At 38.0% G+C, this 25,152-nt stretch overlaps 1 protein-coding gene across 2 annotated transcripts in view; it reads right to left on the reverse strand.

The window, feature by feature from the left end:
* SDK1 (sidekick cell adhesion molecule 1) overlaps positions 1-25,152 on the reverse strand; it is a 1,168,267-nt gene that overhangs the window by 98,820 nt on the left and 1,044,295 nt on the right. For both annotated transcript variants that reach the window (XM_036741470.1, XM_036741469.1), the window contains 3 exons: positions 10,337-10,472; positions 8,613-8,672; positions 6,886-6,987 (listed from right to left, as the gene is read on the reverse strand). In XM_036741470.1, coding sequence (XP_036597365.1) covers positions 6,886-6,987; positions 8,613-8,672; positions 10,337-10,472 — 298 coding nt within the window. The remainder of the gene's footprint in view (positions 1-6,885; positions 6,988-8,612; positions 8,673-10,336; positions 10,473-25,152) is intronic.

Raw genomic sequence — 25,152 nt, forward strand, 5'->3', positions numbered from 1 at the left:
TTCCTTTTGTCTCTGTCTCCTCAGCACTAAGCAAAGTATATTGCACCTAAGAGGCAACTAACAAATGTTTGCTGAATTTATATTTCTCATAGACTTCCCAGCCTACAGTGATCATGTCTCCCTCCTCTGAACTCTTAGTACTGATTGTCTGTACAAGTCATTTGGCAATTAATCATGTATTGTCTTATGACAATTCTTGTGTTGTTGACTTGTGTTATTTAACTTTTATAGCATTTAGACCTATGTAAGCATAGGCCTGAGCAATATATTTCATTATGGTGAGCACCCAAGGAATTTTATTTATTTCAAAAGGTCATTGATTTACTGTCAGAAGGAATTTAAAGGTGAACATTTATAGAATACTTCAGAAGAAACTGAGACAACTAAATTTAAGCATAATAATTCTGTATATATCTCCTTCATTAGCATATAAGCTCCTTGTGCATAGGGACTATCTCATTCATTGCATTTGTACCCCCAGAATTTAGCACAATGCTGGTCACTTAGGAGACACTTAATAAATACTTGTTGATTAATTGATACAATAATCTATACTTTGAAAATGTGTAGCATGCAATTAAATTAAAATGCAAATTGACTTTGTCGCCCACTACTCTGTTATACATGTTTATGAGGTCTTGTCTTCCCATTTAGATTGTAAGTCACTTGAGAACTAGGGAACATGTCTTGTACTTTCATGCACTGTGGAAGAAGTACTTAATTACGTATTAAAATTGTTTGAACCTGCTTTTACATGGCTAGAAATTATCTACCATATGTTCCCAAAGTGGGTGATACCGCCCCTTGGGGGGGCACTGCAATGATCCAGCGGGGTGATAGTAGTCTTGGGGGCATGGGGGGGTGTTAATAAAAATACAACCCCATGGGGGAGATGAGTAATTTTTTTTAAAAAGAGGCAGTAGGCCAAATAAGTTTGGGGACCTCTGGAATCCAAAGTATATTATAGGTCATGCTGACCTCAGAGACTTCCAGGGAAACTGGTTGCAAAGAATGCTTGGACCCCCAACTAGTTCTTGTTTTGGGTCCACCCAGGTCTTGGGGCCACTCAAAGCACTTGTGCTTTTGGTCTGCCCACCCAAGACTAGGGTCTACTCAAAAAACTTGTACTTTGGATCCCACCTCCTACCCTCCACAGCTTTTGGCTTCTTCTGAATTTTATTCAAAACGTACCTGTTATATACATTTCAAGCAACCTACTTAAATGGAGGCTACTCAGCTTGTACCCTTGTTTGAACTTTACATAATGTAAACTTAACAGAAGTGAGAGGGAACCACACCTTTTTCCAGTTCTCTGCTGAACTGAATTAATGAAATTCTTTCAAAATAAGGTTTTTAGGTTTTGGGGTTTGTTCTTGACTGATAACATCCCTCATTTTGTCTAGCACAGTAGATGATGCAATACATATATATATATATATATCTTTGCCTGAATGTATGTGAAGCATCTGCCAAAACACACTATTATCTAATTAAAGGATGTTAAATGTCAAGCTGAGGACTTAGGACTTAATAGGAGTGATTGAATTTTCTTCAGCAGGGGAGTGACTTGTACTTTAGGAAGATTATTTTCACAGATATGTGGAGGATTAATTGGAGAGAGGAGAGGATAGAAGCATTGAACACAATTAGGAGGTGATTGCAATAGTCCAGACATTCTGGAGAATGAAGTCAAGTGGGCCTTAAAAAGCATTGCTAACAATAAGGCTAGCAGAGGTGACAGAATTCCAACTGAGCTATCTAAAATCCTAAAAGATGATGCTGTTAAAGTGTCGTACTCAATGTGCCAGCAAATCTGGAAAACACAACAATGGCCATTGGATTGGAAAAGATCATTTTATGTCCCAATCCTAAAGAAGGGTAAGGTCAAAAAGTATTCAAATTACCAAGCAATTACACTCATTTCACACACCAGCAAGGTTATGTTTCAGACTCTGCAAGCTAGGCTTCAGCAGTAATGTAAAGCAAAAATTACCAGAAGAGCAGGTTGGTTTGTTTGTTTTTTGAGCCAACTGGGGCTAGGTGACTTACCCAGGGTCACACAGCTAGTAAGTGCCAAGTGTCTGAGGCCAGATTATGAATTCAGGTCCTCCTGACTCCGTGGCCAATGCCCTATCCACTCTACCACCTAACTGCCCCATGCAGGCTGGTTTTCAAAGAGGCAGAGGGACTAGAGACCAAATTGCCAACATCTAGCAGATTATAGAGAAAGCAAGGGAATTCCAGAAAAAAACAAAAACAAAAACCATCTACTTCTGCTTCATTGATTATACTAAAGCCTTTCATTGTGTGGAACACAATAAAAGGTGGCAAGTTTTCAAAGAGATCATTTAACTGTCTCCTGAGGGACTCGTATGCAGGCCAAGAAAGAAGCAATCGTTAGAACTGAACATGGAACAATTAACTGGTTTAAGATTGGAAAGGGAGTATGACAAGACTGTATACTGTCATCATATCCATTTAACTTCTAAGCAGAATATATCATGCAAAATGCCAGGCTAGATGAATCAAAAGCTGGAACTAAGGTTGCTGAGAGAAATATCGACAATTTCAGAAATGCAGACAATGCCACTTTGATGGCAGAAAGTGAAGAATTAAGAAGTCTCTTGATGAGGGTGAAAGAAGAGAGTGAAAGCTGACTTGAGGCTTAACACCAAAAAAACTAAGATCTTGGCAACTGGTCCCATCACTTCCTGGCAACCAGAGGGAGAAGAAATGGAAGTAGTGTTAGATTTTATATTCTTGGGCTTAAAGATCCCTGCAGAGAGCAACTACAGCCATGAAATTAAAAGATGCTTGCTCTTTGGAAGGAAAGCTATGGCAAATCTGGACAGCATACTAAAATGCAGAGCATCACATTGCCAACAAAAGTCTGTATAGTCAAAGCTGTGGTTTTTCCAGTAGTAATGTGTGGCTATGAGCTGGACTATAAGTAAAGCTGAGCACTGCAGAATCAACCCTTTCAAATTGTGATCCTAGAGAAGACTTTTGAGAGTCCCTTGGACAGCAGGAAGATCAAATCAGTCAATACTTAATTTAGGTTATTTACTGGAAGGTCAAATACTGAAGCTGAAGCTTATATACTTTGGTCACATAATGAGAAGATGGGACTTGTTGGAAAAGACACTCATGTTGGAAAAGACTGAAGGTAGAAGGAAAAGGGGATAACAGAAGATGAAAAGGATAGACAGTGTCATGGAAGCAACAAGCATGAATTTGGATAGACCTTAAAAGATAGTGGAGGACAGAAGGGCCTGCTGTGCTATGGTCCATGGGGTCATGAAGAGTTGGACATGACCGAACAACAACATGATAGTCCATACGAGAGTTCATAAAGACCTCAACTAGGTTGGGAGTTGTGCAAGTAGAGAAATTGGGGTGGATGTGGAGGTAAAATTGGTAAGACTGTGCAACTGATTAGCAAAGTTGGGGGAGGGAGAGTATAAAAAGTGATTGATTATAATACTGTTAAGCATATCCTGCATATCATTATCTTTCTCACTTTATTACAAGGACTGGGCCTTCCTGTATTTAAAGCCTCCTCAAAGTTCCCATTTTTTCTCTGATATACCTAAGGATTAGCTCAGTTATTAACCCACATCTTCTGAGCAGTTATTTCTTCTTTTACTTTACCACACTGTAGGCCATAGCCATAGGGTCTCATCTAGGATTGGATCAAAATTTAACCAAAATTGACTTTCATTTTTCTTTTCCCAGAAGGGTTATAGAACCTCCTGGAAACTCTACATCAACAGGTTTGCAATACTTTTTATTGTTTAAAAAAGGGGTAGGGGATGACTATACATGTGGGTTCACAAACTGTGTATTCTAACTTGGTGTTAGGTGTCTCAGAGATTTAAATACAGTGCTATAAACCAGAATTAGAATGAAAATGTTGAGTTAGAGTCTCCCAGCTCTGCTGGCAGGGTTGAAATTCCAATCTTTGTAGAGCCTTTTTGCATGCATAAACATAATAAATAGAGATGAATACAGAAGTGAAACAGCTAAAAGGCCCAATTGGAATGTGATTGTAACTGCCAGTTCCAATGTGTTGAAATGCTTTTATTGTTCCAGGCCTTTAAGACCCTAAGCAGGCTCTGACTCTGTTTCAAAACCCTGCTGGGAGGGGTTGAAAGGAAAGAATTTATTGCAACTGCAAGTATTCAAGTATCCTGGCTTATCTACTCAGCTAGTTCAGAAGTTAACATTCTAAGATCCCAAAGTTATCAGGACATGGGGGAAATCACCCCCAACAAAATCTGTGGGGAAGAAAATAGCTGAATGACAATCGGGAAGGACATTTTGAAGAGGAGGGCGAAACTGGCACATCAGGGGATGAAAGCAGCTGTGCGATCCATCCGGCATCCTGACATTCAACATGACTCTAGAGAAAGAGGTCTTCATGTAGCAGACCTTCACTCTGGCTTTCATTTCCCTTTTTCTTGCTGAGACTGCCATAGAAGCTCATTATGAAAAAAATTAAAAAGAGGGGAAAAAATCCACTGCATCAGCTCCTTTGAAGCATGAAGGTCGACAATGTCACCATCATTTATGGCGACAGGCATCACTTTCCTCTTCTCCTTCACGCAAGAGAATTTATCACTTTAGTTTAGTGAGAAGCATCTTCTGATGCTTTTTTACCTTGTTCTATTAGTCTCATCCCTTTTCACTTACTCCACACCACCTGCTATGGGAAATTAATTCCAATCACTTTTATCCCAGCTTTTCTGGGTAAGGACGAATCATTAGAATGAATGTTTGGCACAGAATTCATATTGCCGTTCTCTTATCGTTTTTGCACTAAAATGTTTGAGCAGAGGTTTGCTGAGGAGCCAAAAGCTTCTCAGTACATGTTCAAAGCTTCCTCATAGGGTTAAGGCTAAACTGATCCTTAGTCTTGAATACTGGGAATAAACCTTAGTAAATAGGCTTTCAGCTTGACAAGTATTTATTGAGTATGATGTGCCCAATACTGTAATGACTAATGACTTGTTTTGCCCTGATTTTGTACCTAAGCTCCCCAGGGCAAACCACAGTCCAAGGGATTTGTCTTGGGATCTAAAGAGCCAAAGAACATAAGCAAAGTAACAAAGAAATTGGGCCTAATGGATGGGGTTCATTTGATTATTACTTAAAGTTATAAACAATCTAGGTTCTAAGTAGGTAACCAGGAGGTCTGGATAGGGTTGAGATACAGGGATGGAGTGAATGGGGAAATAGGAGGTATATGGGGGCAGGGGGGGAGGGAAAGAAGAGTCTGCCCCTGGATCTGCCAGTGAATAATGAATTGGAGTTAGGAGTCCCATAGGGAAGAGAAACATGAGAAGTTGAATGGAAAGGAGTAAAGGTCAGTACTCTGCCATAGTTTCTAGTCTTTTTTTTTAAAAACTAGAGATAGATGAAAATACCTTAAAATTTCTATTTCCTTTTCACTTTTTTGAAAAGATTATTTAATTGTTCCAAAGAAATTCATCAACCCAAGTTTTGGGTTACTCGTCTAAATAATTAATGTATGAGAAAAGTTACTCTCAAATTGCAAAAGATCACATTGAAAGCTGGAATATCTGTCACATCTTATCCTCTTCGCAACATTACACCTCCTTCCAACAAGTCTGAGTCAACGTCTATGAAATGCTATGAATTTCTTAGAAGAACAATATTACAAAATCCAAGGGAATTCTTATTATCACAAACTTTCCCTTGACCCTGCTTGTCATTCAAACAACCCTCCCATCTCGATCTTCTTCTTCCCTGCCACTTGGAGACTTCATTTCACTTCTAGACTCATTTATGTTCATTAATTCTGTTTGTCTATTATCTACTCATTCCTCCTCTCCCTGTAATCTGGTGTCTATGTGCACCACTCAATTTAAACTGCACTTTCACAGGTACTGCTGTCAAATCCAATGGTGCTTTCTTAGCCTTCACCCTCATTTTCTGCTCTGTTATTATTTGACGATATTGACCAGCCCCCTGTTTCCTGACAATCTCTTTTCTCTTGGTTTCCTCTGGCTTTCATGACAATGCACTCTCATGGTTCTTCTCTTCATTTCTGACCCCTCCACCTCTGGCTCTCCTCCCCTTCCTATCCCTTAAATGCATGACTATCCCCAAGCTTCTGTTCTTGGCCCGCCTTTCTCTCTGTTCTCTCTTCCTTTGATGATTTCATTCACTCCCATGGATTCAACTGATTCATCTATGTGAATAACTACAAAATCTGTATCTCCAGTCCTATATATCCTCTTTCTAAATCTCAGTACTGCATTTTCCAACTGCCCACTAGTTCAACAATACCTCAAGTTCAACATGTTCCAGAATCAAACTTAGCATATTTCCCTCAAAACCTGACCTTCCTCTGAAATGACCAATGTCTGTTAATCAATCAACATACATTTTAAAAACACTTACTATATACCAGCTATTATGCTAAGTGTTGGGTGTACAAAAAAAGGAAAGCAAAAACAATTGATTTTGTTTTTAATTCAAGTTACCCACCATATTAGTTTTCCATTGCAAAAATAACTTGTTTTGTTCCCCTAATTCAAGCAAGTTTCAGTCATCAACTATATTAAGTATTTTCACTTCAGATATTCGAATCTCAGAAACAAAGCCTGATAGCTCACTTCGGCATCAAGGAAATCACAGCTCTCCACAGAGTCAGCCTTTTCCAGCTAGATCTATTTCATTGGAGAAACCACGATTATAAAAAAAAAGCTACTTATTCTCTCAATCTAGTTTACTTAGCTGAGGGAAGGAATATCATAGGTACTGTTATATTTGGTTGGGAAGGGCACAAAATGGCAAAATTTCTCCATTTTTAGCCTCTCCAAAACATGACATTGAATAGGAAATATACCAGGTGCTTACCAGCTTCTCCTACAAAGACTTCCACTGGAGCACCAGCGGGGCTCTCCCCAATGATATTATATGCAGTCATTATCACTTCATAGCGTTTATATTTCTTCAAATCTGCAGAGTTAAAAAAAAAAAGCAGGAGTTAAAAAATATTTTAACACCTATTTCTCAAGACTATTGCCTATTTTAAAAAATATATTCCCTTTTGAACTTCCCAACACATTGAATAGGGGGAAATTTCTTTAGAAGTCCTTCTTGAATGCAGAGTCATTATGAGAATGTATATAAAATCTCAACTAGATCATTAACAGTACTGCCCTTCCTGCTACTAATCATTAATTAAGCAGCTACATTGCAGAAAAGCATCTTATTCTGTATTCAGAGGCAAGCACTGCACCAGATTGTCTTTTCTGCAGCATACTTGGTATATGGATTGCAAAGTGTAGTTTTGGCTTAGATATATTATTGATCCACAATCCTAGTAAGGTGCCTTATACATAGTAGGTGTTTAACAGCAGTCTGTTGGATTTGACTAAAATAAAAGTATGACTAAAGTAATGTGAGAAGGGAGGAGCAAAGAGACCAAAGACTCTAGAGTTATTCATTACCATGTATTGTATCTAAACCTAATTATCTAGGCTGGTTTCCAGAGGAGAAATTTGGCATTTGTCTGATATGCAGAAATACTCAATCAATATATTTTAAAAAGCCCAAAATCATGTTTGAAGACTAAGATTACTTCATCAGTGGGTAGTTGTGGGTTAAGGTCCTACATTTGTGCATGTGCACATGTATACAAAGGTGTGAAGGTTTCGTATTGCTTTCTGCTTAGGAAGAGAGCTATGCTTTCAACTTCCCAACATATCATTAGCTCAATAAATGTTCAATGAATCTGATCCCTTGACATCCTTTCAAATTCACCTTCAAAGAAACATTTACAAGGGTTCTGCTCACATCTCTAAGTCAGGAATCCAGCATCTTTCTTTGGTTTCTGATTCACATTAAATGATACATGTGACACCTCTGGAACTGTGTTACCTTATAAATAATATACAATCAGAAGAAATAGCTTCCTTGACTCAGACTGACTTGTTTTGGGGGTTCAACAATAGAGTACATTCTACTGGCAATCCATGAGAAGGAAGTGAGGCCCAGTCAGGAGGAAAACGGCACATATGTGAGTAAAAATAGGCATGTGGTTTGTGTGGGGTTTGAGCTGAACTTTTTGGCCTGTTTCAGATATGTAATTCAAAAGCCCGGAGCAAGCCCTATCTACTGAACCATCATCACTATACGACAGTTGGCCTTTTAACTTTGTTTATTCATTTTCTAACCCAGTGCCCTTCTCTACCAAAAGCAAATTTTTTGAGTCCCTCCCTAATCCTTCCCTTGCAGCTGGAAAACATCCCTATGCAAGAATTAAAGGAAAAGCAGTATGATTTGGTTAAAATTCAGATGGAATTAGAAAGGAGAGGTTAACAAGTCAGATTTCGCTTACTATTAAAAACCACGAAGACCTAGAAGTCTTTAATTCCTTTCCCCAGTATCAGTTTCTGAATGTTTCCAGGAAACGTTTTGTTTTATTATTATCATTATTATTATTAGCAAATGTTGAAAAGCAGAGAAACCATTAATTCAAGCTAGTTTCTGTCTGGTCCATTGAGAAGGCCAATATCGCTTGCCCAGATTGTACTTTCCACAGTTACAAAGGTTTTGTGCCGAAGGCAGCGTTCACTTACGTGTTAATTCATACGTTGTTAATGCAGAGCTGCTGTTCACTGTCTTGAAGCTGCTTTGGGCTATTCAGGGTAAGCAAAGCAGAAAGCTAGTTACCATGCAGGGAAATAGTTATGGTAAATGATGTACAGCAGAGACAGAGAGAAATGATGCAAACCCCAGACAGCCTCAGTTCTAGCTTTAGCACTGCAACTCAGAGGGTGATAAAATCTACACTGCCTCCCATAACATATCAAACCATCCCATTCGCTAGGGACTACTGCATGCCTTCATAAAATAGAAAGCCGTGCAAATACACGACATGGGGGAAATGTGTTTATTCCTTTGATTAAACGGAACAAATTAGTATTTGACATGACGTAGCATAGAGCCACACTAGAAGAACACGAATCTATTTCTGTTGGCAATTACTTTTCCAATTACTATGTGGTGTGCATCTTTTTCAGCCTGCTCATGCTGAAGTGCAGGGCATTGGTCCTAAAAGGACAGCCCTAAAGCTGAAGGACACTTGAAATCATGGATTTCTACAATATAAATAAAATGATGCAGCATCTGTGCTTGAGGATTAGGCATCTTTAGTATCAACAATGCACTGTTAAAAGACAACACCAACACACATACACACACACACACACACACACACACACGCACGCACACATGCATGCACACACCAAAACAAAACAAAAATACAACAACGACAAAAAATAAACCCAGGGAAATGATCATTGCATGTTGGTAATCAATAAGGGACAGCTAAGGGATATGTTAATATTTCTTTGTGAAGGCAGATGAAGTTTCTCTGAAAAAAATCATTTCCCTTCATCAAATTTCCTGCCCAAATTATAACTGGATTAGCTGATCCTGCATCATTGGTACTAAGCCAACTTTAAACCACAGCAGTGAAACATGAAAAGAAGGAAAACAGCTGCTATTTAAGCAAGGAGGCCTCTGTTTCTACAGATTATTTGGATGAAAAGAACCTGGTCTAAATCAAAGGTTACCACCAGATGAGCTATCAGGAAGCAGGGGGCATGAAAGAAATATAGCAAACAGTGCTGCAGTACATAACCTCAGCCAAAGGAAGGTGAGAGGGCACAATGTAATGTGACCGCCCAAATGTGGCACCCTCATTTTCCCATTGTGTTATAATGTCTAGTTGTTGTTGCTGTGCAATCATATCTGACTCTTAGTGACCCCATTTGGGATTTTCTTGGCAAAGAGACTGGAGCAGTTTGCCATTTCCTTCTCTAGCTCATTTTACAGTTGAGGAAACTGAAGCAAACAAGGTTAAGTGACTTGCCCAGGGTCACACAGTACACACAGCTTTGAACTCAGGTCTTCCTGACCCCAGGCCCAGCACTCTATCCACTGAGCCACCTAGCTGCCCTAATGTCATAGGAGGAATGACTGTTGTTTGTAACATTCCCAGAACCAGAAACTGAAAAAAAATACTAATATTTCCCTAGATTAAGGATGAGATGGAGAGAGAAGCAGACCTTTCAAGACATTTAAGTCTCTGGTATCATCTCATTGTTATTGCAGCTAATCAACATGTGTCCAGGCAGAACTGAGGTTGATGAGGCAGTATATCCAAGATCAGAGCTTATCTCTGATTCCAAATGGTCATAATTCTCCAGAAACTCTTCTGAGCTCTACCCGGAGGTGTTTTAACTGTATCCGACTAGCCATTCAACCTTATGTAAGTCAGGAAGGGAAAGATACTCACTTGTGAGCTCTGCTCTTAGAGCTGAGGGATTTTTGACAGTCTTGGATTCTGTTCCAGGTCCAGCTTCATATTCCAGCTCTCGATAATAAATGCGGTATCCCACAAGAAGGCCATTCAGACTCTCATCCCTTGGTGGCTGCAAAAAGGTCAAATTTACTTAATGAAGGATGGGAATTGAAATAAAATGAGTGGCCTTCTATTCCTGAGCTCAATGTAAATTAGACAAGAGTGATCATAGAATGTGAAGGTACACCTGACTCAATAATATAACAGCATAAATGAATAGGAAAAAATTAGATTTCTCGCAAAACAAGACTTAATGGGACATAGTGACATAAATTCCTGGGCTATGATGCCATTGTGCAAGCTTTTTAGAGCATCAGATTTCTTAATTCCGCAAGACATTTAAGTCTTCTCATGTGTGAGTCTGTGTGTGTATGTGTGCGTGCACATGTGTGTGAAGGCAGACATGTGCAATCTGAATCACTTCACTAAACCAGAAGATAAGGAGACCAAAGTAGTGAATGTCATCCAAAAAAAAAAAGAGTTCAAAGAGGAATCCAAAATGTAGCAGCTCTTGGGCTATAAGTTAGAAGCTATTGGAAATAAGGAACTATGAAAACACAAGGGGCATGGGCATGAGTCTGGAGCATAAATCAAGACCTTCCATAATCTACCTAGATGGTACTTTTCCCTCTGGTCAGATTATCTCCCATCTTTTCTTGTTTTCATTTAAAAATTGCATCCATTTTTATTTAGTTTCATATTGTATAGCAAAGAACTGTGGGTAAGTAGGTGCTAAATAAATTATAAGAATTTAGTTTTGTGGGGCAGAAAGTCATCGCTGTTTGCCAACAGATAGTTCTACCTACAATACAGGTGTCCGATTGTCCATTTGGTATTTCTTGGGGATTCCTTATATCTCTTTTATTAACTTCCCTAGTTTCTTTTAGTATTTGCTTTGGAAATCAGTCAATCAATCGATAAACATTTATTAAACACCTATCGTATGCCAGGCATTGTACTGAGTGCTGGAGATACAGAGAAACTCAAAAGACAAGGAAGTCTTTCTGTTTATATGGATGCTAGAACTGGAAAGTCTTTTGGAGAACATCTTTAAGGATTCTGCTACCTTCCTTCACCACACATGCTTACTCCTAGGCATTTTCCCAGGCCCTAGGTCCTCTATTTAGTTATTGCTTGCCCGTCAGTTAAAGCCTAGCTCAAATCCCACCACTTCCATTAACTTTTCCCTAGTTAGTCCAGCTCACAGTGAGCTCGCCTTTCTCTCGTTTGTACTTTTTGTTCATACCATGAAATTAGCACCATATGTTTTTGGAGGCAGTGTGACACAGTGGACAGAAGCTTGAACTTGGGGTCAGAGGGTCCATTTGATAGTTGCATGAGTTTGAGCAAATCACTTTAGCACAGTGACTTTAGTTTGTGATGGCAGAAATGCTAGGAACTAAAGGGATGTCCATCAATTGAGGAATGGTTGAATAAATCGTGGTGTCTGAATGTGACAGATGTGCTATTGTACTACAACAAATGATGAAGGGAATGATTATATAAACTAATGCAGAATGAAGGGACCAGAACCAGAAGGACAACTTAGATTATAACATCAATATCATAAAAATGAGCAGTTTTGAGGACATTTATAACCTGATGATGAATGGTATGAGTAGATCTAGGAGGCATATATATATATATATATATATATGTATATGTATATATAAATAAAATTAAAATAACACTATAAAAATAGACAACTATGAAAGCCATTTAAACCATCATCAATACAATGACCATCCATGATTCTAGTGGACCAATGATGAAACAGGCTATTCATGGCAAAGAGGGGATGGATTTAAGGTGCACATGTGTTAATATTCATACATACATATATCTATGCATCTACATGTACATGCACACATATACTTATGTTTCTATACACGTTTACATGAATACATGTAGATATACAGTCACTGAAAGAATTTGTTTTGCTTGATTATGCATATTTGTTATAAGAATTTTTTTCTTTTGTTTTTTAATGATGTGGAGATGGCAGGTAGGGAAAACAGATTTCTTTTCATTTTTCAAAAGAGAGAAGTGGAAGGGATGCTACAAATGTGAGATATTGCACGTATTTTCATATGAAGTCATCATATTATTAGTTTTACTTTGTTACAAGGGAACTCTCAGGCAGTGGGAATAATTTTTAAGAGTTTGTAACATAAAAAACAAAACACTTCAATAAAACTTTTAAAAAACGAGGGACCAGACTAGGTGATCTCTAAAATCTACTCCACCTCAAGTTCCTATGATCTATGATGGGATGAAGGTCCATGGTATCTTGGCAGAGTGGACACATGACCAATCTGTCAAAAGTGATTGAATGAATAGCAATAACAATAACTGACATTTATATAGCTTTGAGGTTTGAAACATGCTTTACAAATATTAACTCATTTTATCCTCACAATAACCCTGGGAGGTAGTTATTATTATTATCCCTATTTTACAGATAAGGAAACTGAGGCCCAGAGACAGTTAAGTGACTTGCCCAGGGTCACAAAGCCAGTGTCAGAAGTAGAATTTGAACTCAGGTACTCCTGACTTCAAGCCCAAGCCCTATATACTGTACCACCCAGTTTCCAATGAATATTTATTGAACATTAGCGATGTACAAAGCACTAAGAACAATGAATCTGTCCTTTGGGATTAATTGCTGAGGAAATAGGACTTGAATACAAATAACTGTAACATAAGTAAAAATAAGGTAAATGTTGTTATCAGTGGCACAACATAGGACATGAAAGGCAAAAAAATTGTAGAAGTGACTTGGGACTCTAAAATTCAAGCACCATTTAAGGTTTTCTTCATACTACTCAACTTCTACAGAGACAGAGTTTAGAAGGGCTTTTATTGGTCATCTGGTCAAACCTCTTCATTTTTACAAATGAGAAAACAGACCAGAGAAGTTTGCATCCTTGCCCAGGATGGTACAGAAAGCAGAGTTGGTAGTTGAACCCAGGGCCTTTGGTTGCACATCCAACACTATTTCCACTGAATCATGCTGGCTCCAGAGATTATAAAAAACAGAGAGGCCACTTTCAGGTCATGGGGAATGCTTCATGAGAGGGATTTTGAATGGTAGAACTGAATGTGAAAGTGTGCCAAGTAAATGGAAATAGGAAAGTCTGAGGTATATTTGGGAAATGGTGAATAGACCAGTTTCGACTGGAACATGATGCATGCAGAGTAATAATGAGAGATAAGGCTAGAAAAAAGATCCGGGTTGGATTATATAGACCTTAAATGTCAGTCAGGCTAAGGGAGCTTCTGGAGGTTTGAGTCACTCCCAGATAGCTCTAAGAAATTCCAGGTCCAAAAAAAAAAAAAAAAAGCAATGGGCTTGAGGAACTACATGGTCCTTAGAATTAGGGGTGAGTCAGGACTATATGAGTTCTTTGTAGCAATGTCAAGTAGCAATGCCAATGTCCCCCCACTGAAATCCATGGATTGAACCAGAAATGAAACTGCTTAATGGCCAGACAAATGGCCCCTGAACTCAATGCATTTTACTTCCAGTAACAGTTTCAGTCTCCATGAGGCTCTGATTCAGAAGACCTATGAATATGCCCATATCATAGGATCCAGAGTTAAATTTTAAAAGATTTCCTAGTCCAGAGGCATCACATAGGAGGCCTGGGCAGCCCATAACACCAGCCAAGTGGATCCGGAACCAGAGAAAGATGCATTTGGGAAATATTTAACAAAATTAATATAAACACAGTAAAACATAGATAATGTGACATTTTAAAACTAAGCTAATACGTGGCCCAATGGGAACCTTATTATGGATTGGTGGTCGCTGTTTCTATTTGAGTTTGCCACTATTATTCTAATCTAACATTTTTATTGTACATATGAGGAAACAAGGTCATACAAGTAGTAAGTACCAGAGCTGGTATTCCAACCCAGGTCCTCTGCCTCCAAATCAGTGACCTTTAGCGTATAAGGCTGTTTTCCTCTGAAGTAGTATGCCTGACAGATGAGTTTGTTTGATTTTTTTGTGGGTCACTGAAATAACATATTTTTAAAAAAATTTATGTGTGTATATATATATATATATATATATATATATATATATATGTATACACACATTTATCAATGCTAAAAATTGAAATCAACTTAAAAAAAATACATGGGGCAACTAGGTAGTGCAATGGATAGAGGACTGAGCCTGGAGTCAGGAAGACCTGAGTTCAAATCCGGTTTCAGAAACTTACTAGTTGTGTGATCCTGGACAAGTCACTTAACCAACTTTGCCTCAGTTTTCTCATCTGCAAAATAAGTTGGAGAAGGAAATGCCAAACTAAACCAGTATCTTTGCCAAGAAAACCCCAAATGGGGTCATGAAGAGTCAGACATGTCTGAACAACAAAAATATACATATTTTTGCTGTCAAAGTCTCTGGAGTTTTTCCACATACTAATTACTTGTGTTACTTCATCATAATTTACTTTCTCTTAATAAAGGTTCCAACCATGTTCTGTTCTGGAGTCTAAAGATATTTTTGCCCTGGCCTGAGGCAGAGTGGGGAGGAGGGGTGAGAATCCTCCCAAAACTATGTGTAAACCTATATACCATATTAACAACTAGCTCCTCAGTATCTGACCTAACTTGAAGAGAGAGGGGCAAGGAGAAGGAGACTAGGAAGATGAAGGACTTGAAATTAGGTGTCTTAAGTAATAGTGTAGCTACTTAACCAGAGGGTCAGTCGGTCTTCAAAGCTCTCTCATTGTTTTTCCAGATTGTATACCTACACTTCAGCCTCAGCAGAAAAAGTTTTCAGGAAGCCCTCAGGATTGCCTCCACACAGACTCAAAGGCCCAAAAAGTGATTACGTTTTTGGGGGGGCCTGAAGTGACTCACTTCACCACACAAAGGAACAGACTTTACAGGATGTTTGGACTAAAATGCTTTTTCTGGGGATAAATTGTTATTGTGACGACAGAGCAGGGGAAAAAATATTTCTGATGATTCATCTCACACAAATCTTGGTGCAAAGGCTTGGGGGATCCCAGAGGAATCAGGATATTGATGGTAGCATTACAGAATACTTCTATTCTGGAAGGGCCTCAACAGGATATAGGTATGATACAAAAAAGAACCCAGATACTATGGTTATGTCACATGTATGCTTTCCATTAGCTATGAGGCAACAGCATCCTTCATAATGCAAGAAAGTATGCTGATCATTTTTACCATGAAAAGGAAATATGAAAGGGAAGAATTACTGCGTTGAACATTATTCAACTGGGTATTTTCATTGTTGTGAAACATGTAACAATCAGGGAATGGGACTTCTATTTGCAGGATAAAGAGAGGAGAGATGACAAAATGAGATGATAATGGATGACAAGAAGACAGAACAACTCAGTTTCTATTTTGCTTCTGTTTTCCCTCCCTAGAAGATCTCTTCAGCCAAGGGAACACAGAATTAAAATGGTTAACAGGAAACTGAAGCCCAGGAGAAGTGAAGAGATGGTAAGAAGGCACCTAATGCTCCCAATGAGCTTATTTCCAGCCTAGATTAACCAAATCCTCCAGTACTAATGAAACTGATTGTTGTGCTCACTGAGTTGCTATCAGACATCTTTAACAGTTCACAGATAATAGGAAAGGACAGATGAAATTGGAGATGGGCAAATATTCCAGTTTTCAAAAAGGACAGATTTTAACAAGGGAGATTTAAACAACATCTATAGGCTGGTGAGCATTACAAAATTCTCAATTACATTATTAAAGGGGCAGCTTGTAAATAAATAGAAGAGAATAGGGATCACTACAGCCAGCACAGGTTCATCAAGAATGAAGTCGTGCCAGGCCAACCTGATTTTCTTTACTGACACATTTACTAAACTGAGAGATAAAGGGAATGCCATGAACAAAGTACACCTATATTACAATGTGGCATTTTATGTATTTTACAAAATCACTCACAGTGTCCTTGTGAACAAAGGGGAGAGATGTTAGCTAGGTAATAGTGCAATTGTCTGGCTCTGGAACTGGTTGAATGCCCGGATTTAATGTAGATCAGGCTGTGGCCATGGGGGCAGGAGGGGGTCTTGAGTGCCCTTGGCTTTATTCTGCTCCTCATTTATATCAATGACTTAGGTGAAAGTATGTCGTTGTTCAGTCTTTTCAGTCATGTCCAACCTTCATGACCACATTTGAGGTTTTCTTGGCAAATACTGAAGTAGTTTGCCATTTCTTTCTCCAGCTCATTTTAAAGATATGGAAACTGAGGCAAACAAGGTTAAGTGACTAGTTAAGTCACACAACTAGTAAGTTGTTTGAGTCCAGATTTGAACTCAGGTCTTCCTGACTCTAGGCTTGACTCTTTGTCCACTCACTGTGCCACCTAGCTAGCTACCCCAAATGAAAGTATAGATGACATGCTTATCAAATTTGTGGATGACACAAAACTGGGATGGTTAGCTAACAATTTGGATGATGGAATTAGGAAACAAAAAATGTCATTATAGCTTAGAATGGTTGGCTGAAGATAACATAATGAAATTTAATAAGGATAAACAGAAAGTTTTAAACTCAGGTTCAGAAAATCACCTGCACAAGTAAAAGGTAGTTCATATGAAAAGGATCTGAAGGTCTCAGTAGAACGTAAATTCTATATGACTCAGCATATGAAAAAGCAGTCATAAAAGCTAATTTGATTTTAGATTGCAGTAAAAGGTATATTTTCCATACTGAGGAGGTGATAGTCCCAAGATACTCTGGTCCTATGCCATCTGGATTATTGCATCTCATTTTGGGTACCACATTACAAAAGGGATATTAACAAGTTGGAGTATGTCCAAAGGAGAATGACCGGGATAATGGAAGGACTCATAATTATATTATGATAGGACTGGTTCACAGAATCACAGTTCCAGTACTGAAAAAGACCTCAGATACAGTCTTAATATAGCACTCTCATTTTACAGGTGAGAAAATTGAGACCCAAGGAAATTAAGTGACTTATATAAGGTTAAACAGAGAGTAAACATGTGAGATGGAATTTGCATCCAAGTCCACTGACTCAAGAGTTAGTTCTCTTTGTACTTGAAAGAACAGAATATATTTAACCTGGAAAAGAGAAGACTTATGGGCATAAGGTAGCTGTCTTCAAGTGTCTGAAGGGTTGCCATGTGGAAAAGGAATTTACCCTGTTCTGTTTGGCTGTAGAAAGCAGAGTGAGGAGCAAAGGGTGGAATTTACAAGGAGACAGGTTTTATTGGAAATAAGGAATGACTCCCTAACAGAGTATCCAAAAATGGCATGGGCAGCAAATTCCCCATTAGTGGGAATTTTCAGGAGTAGCATAGAGGATCAGTTGTCAGCAACACTGGAGACAGGATTCATGATGTAGATAGGGGTGGGACTAGATGACCTTCAAAGTCCCTTCTAATTTGGCAATTCTGTGAGTCTATGAAAAATAGCATCTTTAATAATAACTGGTGTTGATAATAACAGTTCATACCTGTATGATATTTTTATGATTTTTTATGAATACAAAGACCTTTCACATCCATTATCTCATTTGATTGTTATAATAACTGTATAAGGAAGTATAGCTATTAATTTTTACAGATGGGGAAACTGAGGTTCAGGGAAATTAAAATACTTGTATGAGGTCGCAGAAATAATAAGTGGTAGAACTGGAACTCAAATCCCTGTTTTCCGGGAGAAAGCACAGCAATCTCTTCTCCTGTATCACATTGGTCTTGTGTATCATTTTAGGATTGAGACTCCAGAGAAAGATATTTGAATTGCTAATAGAGTTGAGCAAAGATTGCTTAGAAATGGGAATGAGACAGTCTGGGTTTCTTAACTTGGCTTGACTGATGGTTGTGATATATCCTTGGATAAGTCACTTGAACCTGTTTTCCATTTGTCAAATAATAATCATTAAATATTTATATCAGTGAGAATAGATCGTAACTGCTGATCTTTTTGATAGTTTTAAAGGAAGGCGCAGTATTAATACAAAGAGCATGGTACCATGGAAAACACTAGTCTAGGAGTCAGGAGACTGGTCTTCTGTGTCTGATCTCCTATTAGTTGTGGTCTCAGCCTAACTACATAACCTCTGAGACCTCAAGTTTCTCCTCTGGAGATTGGCCTATATGAACTTCAAGTTATCCTCCTGCTCTAAGATTCTGTAATTTTATGAATTTGTTGATGTTCTGTGCTAATAGATTAAAGCAAGGGCATGGATAATCCAAAATACAAGTTAATAAAAATGATCTAAATGTGATTTTATAGTGCATCATATGATTTTGTAAAACTATCCTTTAAATTACATTTTAATTACTAAAGATAATTGAGCATTTACTGAATATGGTATGGAGTTATTTTGGAATTTCAAACAATCACAATGTGTTCTCTTGTGTTTTTCTGTCAGTCACTGCAGAATATTCAATTATGCTTAATGAATGGATATTCATTCTGGAGCAAGCTGATGTAGCTACTGAAACCTGCTTTCTTGACTCATATTTGAGATGACTGTTTTTGTTATACAAAGGTAAGAGGCTCATTTGATCAATGTTTTTTTTTAATAAAAATAACAAGTGAGTGGGGCCCCCTCTCCTCAGTATTATAAACCAAGAAATAATCTGGTAGCTTTTCTTCTATATATGATATATTAAAAGTCTAAGTATTTGTAACAGTAAATGTAGGTAGGGGTTAGACTAGATGGCCTTTGAAGTCCCTTGAGATGACAAATGGTTGTGTCTCACTTGAAAACTCTACATTCCTCTACTTGTTCCATTTGCCTAGTTTTCTTAACTCCTCCTCCTCTTCCTCCTTCTTTCATTCCTTGTCCTCAAATCTGTAGTATTTCCTGTGTACAGGACAGTATACTTAGCACTGAGGATAAGGAAAGGCATAAGACATAGAACTCACCTTCAAAGGACTCATACTGTGATTGGAAAGACATGGTCTAAAAAATTAAAAAGCAATTAGCCTTACAAGGCAGTAAGTGCTAAGTGCCAAATCAGTGGCATGGATGATAGTAGTTAATAGCAGGGAGTAGTTGATGAAGGCTGTCAGGGAAAACTTCACGGAAGACATGAGTCTTAAGCTGGACTTTGAAGGTCTCAGGCCAGTGAAAAAGAATGAAGAAGGCATTGTAGGCAAGGGAACACCATGAGTGAAGATACAGAAGCAAGAAAGTAATAGTATAGAGGGGAAAATATACAGAATCCAATGTATGGTCCAGGGACTTAAATACAAACCAAGAAGAATTATAAAATATAGCAAGGTAATTTCTGTTTAAAGCTGATGAATTTAAATTTCTCATTCAAGAATTTTTATAGTTAGTTCCAAGTTCTCTGTATAACACAGAAAATAAAAATAATCAGCAAATCTGAAAACACATGTAAAATGGACACTTTAGTATAGACTTTCTTATACAAACAAAGCCAGAAACAGTCCCAATAAACATATAAAAAAGATAATCAATAATTTCATATAATACTAGTAACTCACTACAGTGCAGGCATTGGCAGGGGGCAGGGGCCTAGGCCTTTAGGTGAAACAGCACCATGACAAAGTCTTCTGTTACTTTCATTGATAAATTATTTTTGGACTAAGTCCAGGAGAGACTAAACCTCATGCTTGATGTCATGCAGGGTCAGCTGTGTGAGTAGGTAGCCATTTTATTGGCTCCACTTCCTCCTTGACTCCTCATTACAACCTGGATTCTGTCACTACCACTCTACAAAAATGGCTACCTCCAACTGCAAATGACTTTCAGATTTAAATATTCAACTCTAGCCTATCCCCTGAGTTTTAGTCCCCCATTTTCAACTGCCTGATGGACAAATATATCTGGTCAAGAACACAAACTCAGTGTATTCAAACCCAGACTCATCAACTGAATATAGGCTAGCAGAAGAGAGGATCAGTAATTCATGGCAGGTAATATCAAAGCAGAGAGCTGGTAAAGGACCCAGATGTCTAGATAGATTTGCACAAAGTATGGCTAACAAATTGAGTCAACTAGAAATTTTAATATAAGGAGGCAATTTTACCTCATAGGTATTATTACTTTGATTGGCAGGATGGAACTTATAACTAGAAAATGGCTCTAGAAGAAGATAACAGTCAAAGGAATAGAACAGACATGAATAGAGGAGAAGCATTGCAGACTAAATATAGATAGAAAGAAATAGAGATAGACATATCTAATATCTATCTATCCATCCTCATATGAGGAAATTCATGAACCCAAGGTGGGGGGCAGGGCGTATGATAGACACCATTTGGATGAGGATCAATGGAAGGAGAAGTGGAAGTAACATTGTCTTAGGGGTCCATTATAGAACACTTAGAAGAAAAATCAGAAAGAAGCTTGGGAAATAGATTCTAAGTCTGCCACAGAAGCTTGAACCTGTAATGATAGGAGACTTCAACTATGCGGATATCTGCTGGAGTTCTCTGCCAAAAGTGGAGTGCTGATAAATTTGTGACTTTCCTGAATGATTTCATCCTTCAGTAGGTAGAGGAAGTGGCAAGGAGAACCGTTCTTCTAGAACCAATTTAGACTAAAAGCAGTAACGGATGACGAGGTGGAAACAATAGGAACTTTGAAGCTAAGTGACCACTCCATTATAGAATTTATTATCAGGAAAAGGAAAGCTAGGAACAGTCTGACCTATACTCATGATTTTGGCGGGGAGAGGATGGACTTCAAATAGTTCAGAGAAAGGATAGGTAGGAGCCAGTGGCTCATTCTTCTGTAGGGGAAGTTGGCCTAAGAAGGATGGGAGGCTCTCAAGAGTGAAATTCTGATGGCAGAAGCAGAAACTAGACCAGTGAGAAGGAAAAGAGGCAGCTGTTTGATGTGGAATTCATTGACAAATGAATTACTCAACTCTTACTTTGTTTCTGTTTACTCTTCCTAGGAAAAAGATTTTAAACGTGGGAGAACATAAGCAGACTGCTTAGCTGGCAGTGAAAACACAAGATAAATGAAGAGATGGTAAGACATCATCAAGCTGTGTTCAGTAAGTTCACAGTACCAGTCCTGGACAAATCAAATATTAGGGTACTGACAGAACTGGCAAAGGATGTTACTAACTCATTGTTAGCAAACTTTGAGAGATCTGAGAAAATGGGAAAGGTGCCATAGGACTGGAGAAAACAGCTGTTCACCAACTTTCAAAAAAAAGGCCCAAAAGAGTGGAATATGAAAATTATAAACCAGTGAGCTTGATTTCTATTCCTGGCAAAATTCTGGAACTCATTATTAAGAGGACAAAGCACTGATCAGTAAAAACCAGCATAATTTTACCAAAAACAGGTAATGCTACACTAACCTCATTTACTTTTCATACAGAGTAACTAAACTCATAGACCAGGGAATGCTACAGACCTCATATACTCAGAATTCAGCAAAGCATTTAACAAAACTATTGTATTCTTATGAAAAAGATAGAGAGATGCGGAATAGATTATAATACTAGGTAAGTAGATATACTGTATGATGGTTTGTACGTTCCTTGAATGACCAAATCCAAAAAAAAAAGCCACAAAAGAATTTATATCTACATTGACAGAGGTCTTTAGAGGGTATATCCCTTGGGAAGCTTTCCTGGGCCCTGTGCTATTCAACATTTTAATCAACGGCTTGGATGAAACCAAAAGCAGCATGCTTTTCAAATCTGTAGATGGCACAGAATTGAGAGTGATGGCTCACACAATGGATGACAATACCAAGAACCAAGATTATCTTGACATTCTAGAACAATGAGCTTTATTGAGTTAGAAAAAAATATGACAATAGATGTGACTATAAACTTCTATGCTTGAATTAAAAAAAAATCAAATTTGTAAGTACAAGATCAGGGTGTGCCTAGCTCATGAAGAAAAGATCTATAATTTTTAGTGGACTCCAAACTCAATATGAGTCATTACTGTGCCAACAGGGCTAATGCAATATATTGTAGACTACATCAAGAGAAGCATAGCGTGCAGAATGAAGGAGAAAGTACTTCCACTATACTCTGCCCAAGTCAAGCTCCATATGGAGAACTGTGTTCAGTTGAGTGTATCATTTAAAAAAAAAAACCTAAAGTTTAAGTAAAATTTATTGACGTAGTTTGTTTTTCTATCACAGTCATTCCATCCCTATCAGAATTGAACCCTCCCTTATCACAACAACCAACAACAGTAACAAATAGTTAAGCACAAGCAACTGATACAGCAGCCACATCAACAAACAACTAGGGAGGGAGAGAAAGAGAATAAACTTTTATATGGTGCCTACTAGGTGCCAGACACTGTGCTAACTGCTTTTTACAACCTTGGGAAGATAGGTGCTATTATCATACTGATTTTACTGTTGAATAAACTGTGGCAAACAGTTTAAGTGACTTGGCCAGGGTCACACAGCTACTCTGAGGCCACATTTCAATTCAGGTCTTCCTGACTACAAGCTCAGCTCTCTACCAATTTCTAATTACATTGAATAGGTATATTGGTTTTCCCTCATTTCTCAGAAGTACAGAAAAAAAAAATCTTTACCTACATTTGGTTTGATATAACCTATAACTCTTTAATCCAAACAATATATCCTAGTATACGTTTGTTGATAAGCCCTGATACTGTTTTAACTTACAATATTTTAGCTGACGGACACATTTGGGCAATTCAGAAATCAAGATAAATGCATAGGGTTGTTTGGTTATTTTTTTTAAGTTCTTGACTGTTTCCTATTCATTATAACTGACTTAGTTATTTATTAACCACCAGGTATGTGTTCAGTATTGGGCCAAGTCCTTTGGAGGGTACTTTATGATGCTTAATGATAATTACAGTGATCATTGAAATAAATCTAATTCATGGTTATTCTAATTTTATTTTTACTAAGTGTTGGGGCATAGTCACTTAAATGAAGTGCAGTCAGGTTTTGCTGTTGTCAGAAAGGTAAAAGGACTGTTCCTTTTAAGGACTGATGACTTAGTGTTTCATTTTCTTTGTTCTGTGTTGCATTTCTGTCTCATCTATTCAATATGATTTTGGACAGAAACTTCAGTTCAACAAACGAACTCAACAACAACAAAAAGATGTATGCAACATTCTGCCCTAGTAGTATCCTCCCTCTTTGCTGAAAGAGATATGTGGTTCATTACCTGTTCTCCAAGATCAAGATTGGTTATTGTAATTAGTCAGAGAGAGGCCTACTTTTAGCATTTTTTTTATTTATGCTCTTATAGTCATGGTATATACAAGGTGTCCCAAAAGTCTTGCTGCAGTTTTAAGCTACTAAAACTTAAAACGATGTACTTAAAACAGGGAGCTAAGTGTTGCAGTAAACAGAACATTGGGCCTGGAGTAAAGACCTGAGTTCAAATCCAGTCTCAGACACTTACTATCTCCTTGCCCCAGGCAAGTCACATAATCTCTATCTGCCATTTTATAGATAAGGTGAAGAATAATAGCACCTACCTCCCTGGGTTGTTGTGAGAATAAAATAAGATATTTGTAAAGTACTCTACAATCTTAAAGCACTAAAAAAAAAGTAAGGTATTATTATTACACTAAGGCTTTGGGGACACTCAGTATACCTCCTCTGGTTCTGTTTACTCTGAATCAGTTTAGACAAACTTTCCCATGTTTCTCTGAATTTGTCACGTTTGGAACTTCTTAATGCACAATGATATTCCATTCTAGTAAAAATACAACAGTTTGTTGTTTGTTCAGCCATTTCCAAGTGATGATGAGTGCCACATTTTAAGAATGACACAGACCTCACCTTTGGTTAGCCCTTCATAGTCTCTTATCTGGACTATTGCAACAGTTTTCTAATACATCTCTTTGCCTCAGGCCACTCTTCTTTGAAACACATCCTCCACACAGTTGTTGGGGTGATTTTCATAAAGCAGAGATCTGATAATATCATTCCCCTATCAATAAATACCAGAGGTTCCTTATTACCTCTAGAATAATACACAAGCTCTTCTGCATGCTATTTGAAACTCTTTATAACCTAGCTCTAATCTTTTTTGGCCTCCCCACCATTACTCTTCTTCACACACACTTCAATCAGCCAAATTGGACCTCTTCCTGTTCCTTACATACGCTCCTCCCTCCTTGTCTCATCTTTCTACCTTTGCAGCTGCTGTTTCCCATGACTGTGATGCACGGCCTCCTAAACTCCACCTTACAGAATCTCTCTCTTCTTTCAAGACTCAGCTGAAACATCACTTTCTACCTGAAGCCTTTCTTAATTCCTAACTGCCAGTGCCTTCCCTCTTTAAACAATCTTGTATTTATTCTGCACATGCTTATATATGTACACATTACTGCTCCTAATAGAATGTAAAATCCATGAGAAAAGGGAATGTTTCAATTTTGACCTTGTATTCCCAGCACCTAGCACATAGTAGGCACTTAATAAATACTTGCTGATTGCTCCAGGAGGTAGAACAAGGAGCAATGAGGACAGGTTGTAGAGGGGCAGAATATCTTCCAATTAATTAGCCCTGCCCCAAAGTGGATTTGGGCTGTCAATGGGACACTGGATGATCAGTTGTTGGAAGTATTGTTAAAAGTATTTGGGGTCACATATGCCCTGGACTAAATGTACTTTGAAATCCCTTTCAATGCTTAAATTCTGTAATTATCTCCCTCAATTTCACTGCTCCTACCAACTTCCATATTTTTCCCAAATACACTATCACTTTCCCAGTCATCTAGGCTTTTAACCTTGAAGCCTCATTTGACTCTTTTTCACCTTT

Source organism: Trichosurus vulpecula, chromosome 1, assembly GCF_011100635.1.
Source record: "Trichosurus vulpecula isolate mTriVul1 chromosome 1, mTriVul1.pri, whole genome shotgun sequence".
NCBI classification, from domain to species: Eukaryota; Metazoa; Chordata; class Mammalia; order Diprotodontia; family Phalangeridae; genus Trichosurus; species Trichosurus vulpecula.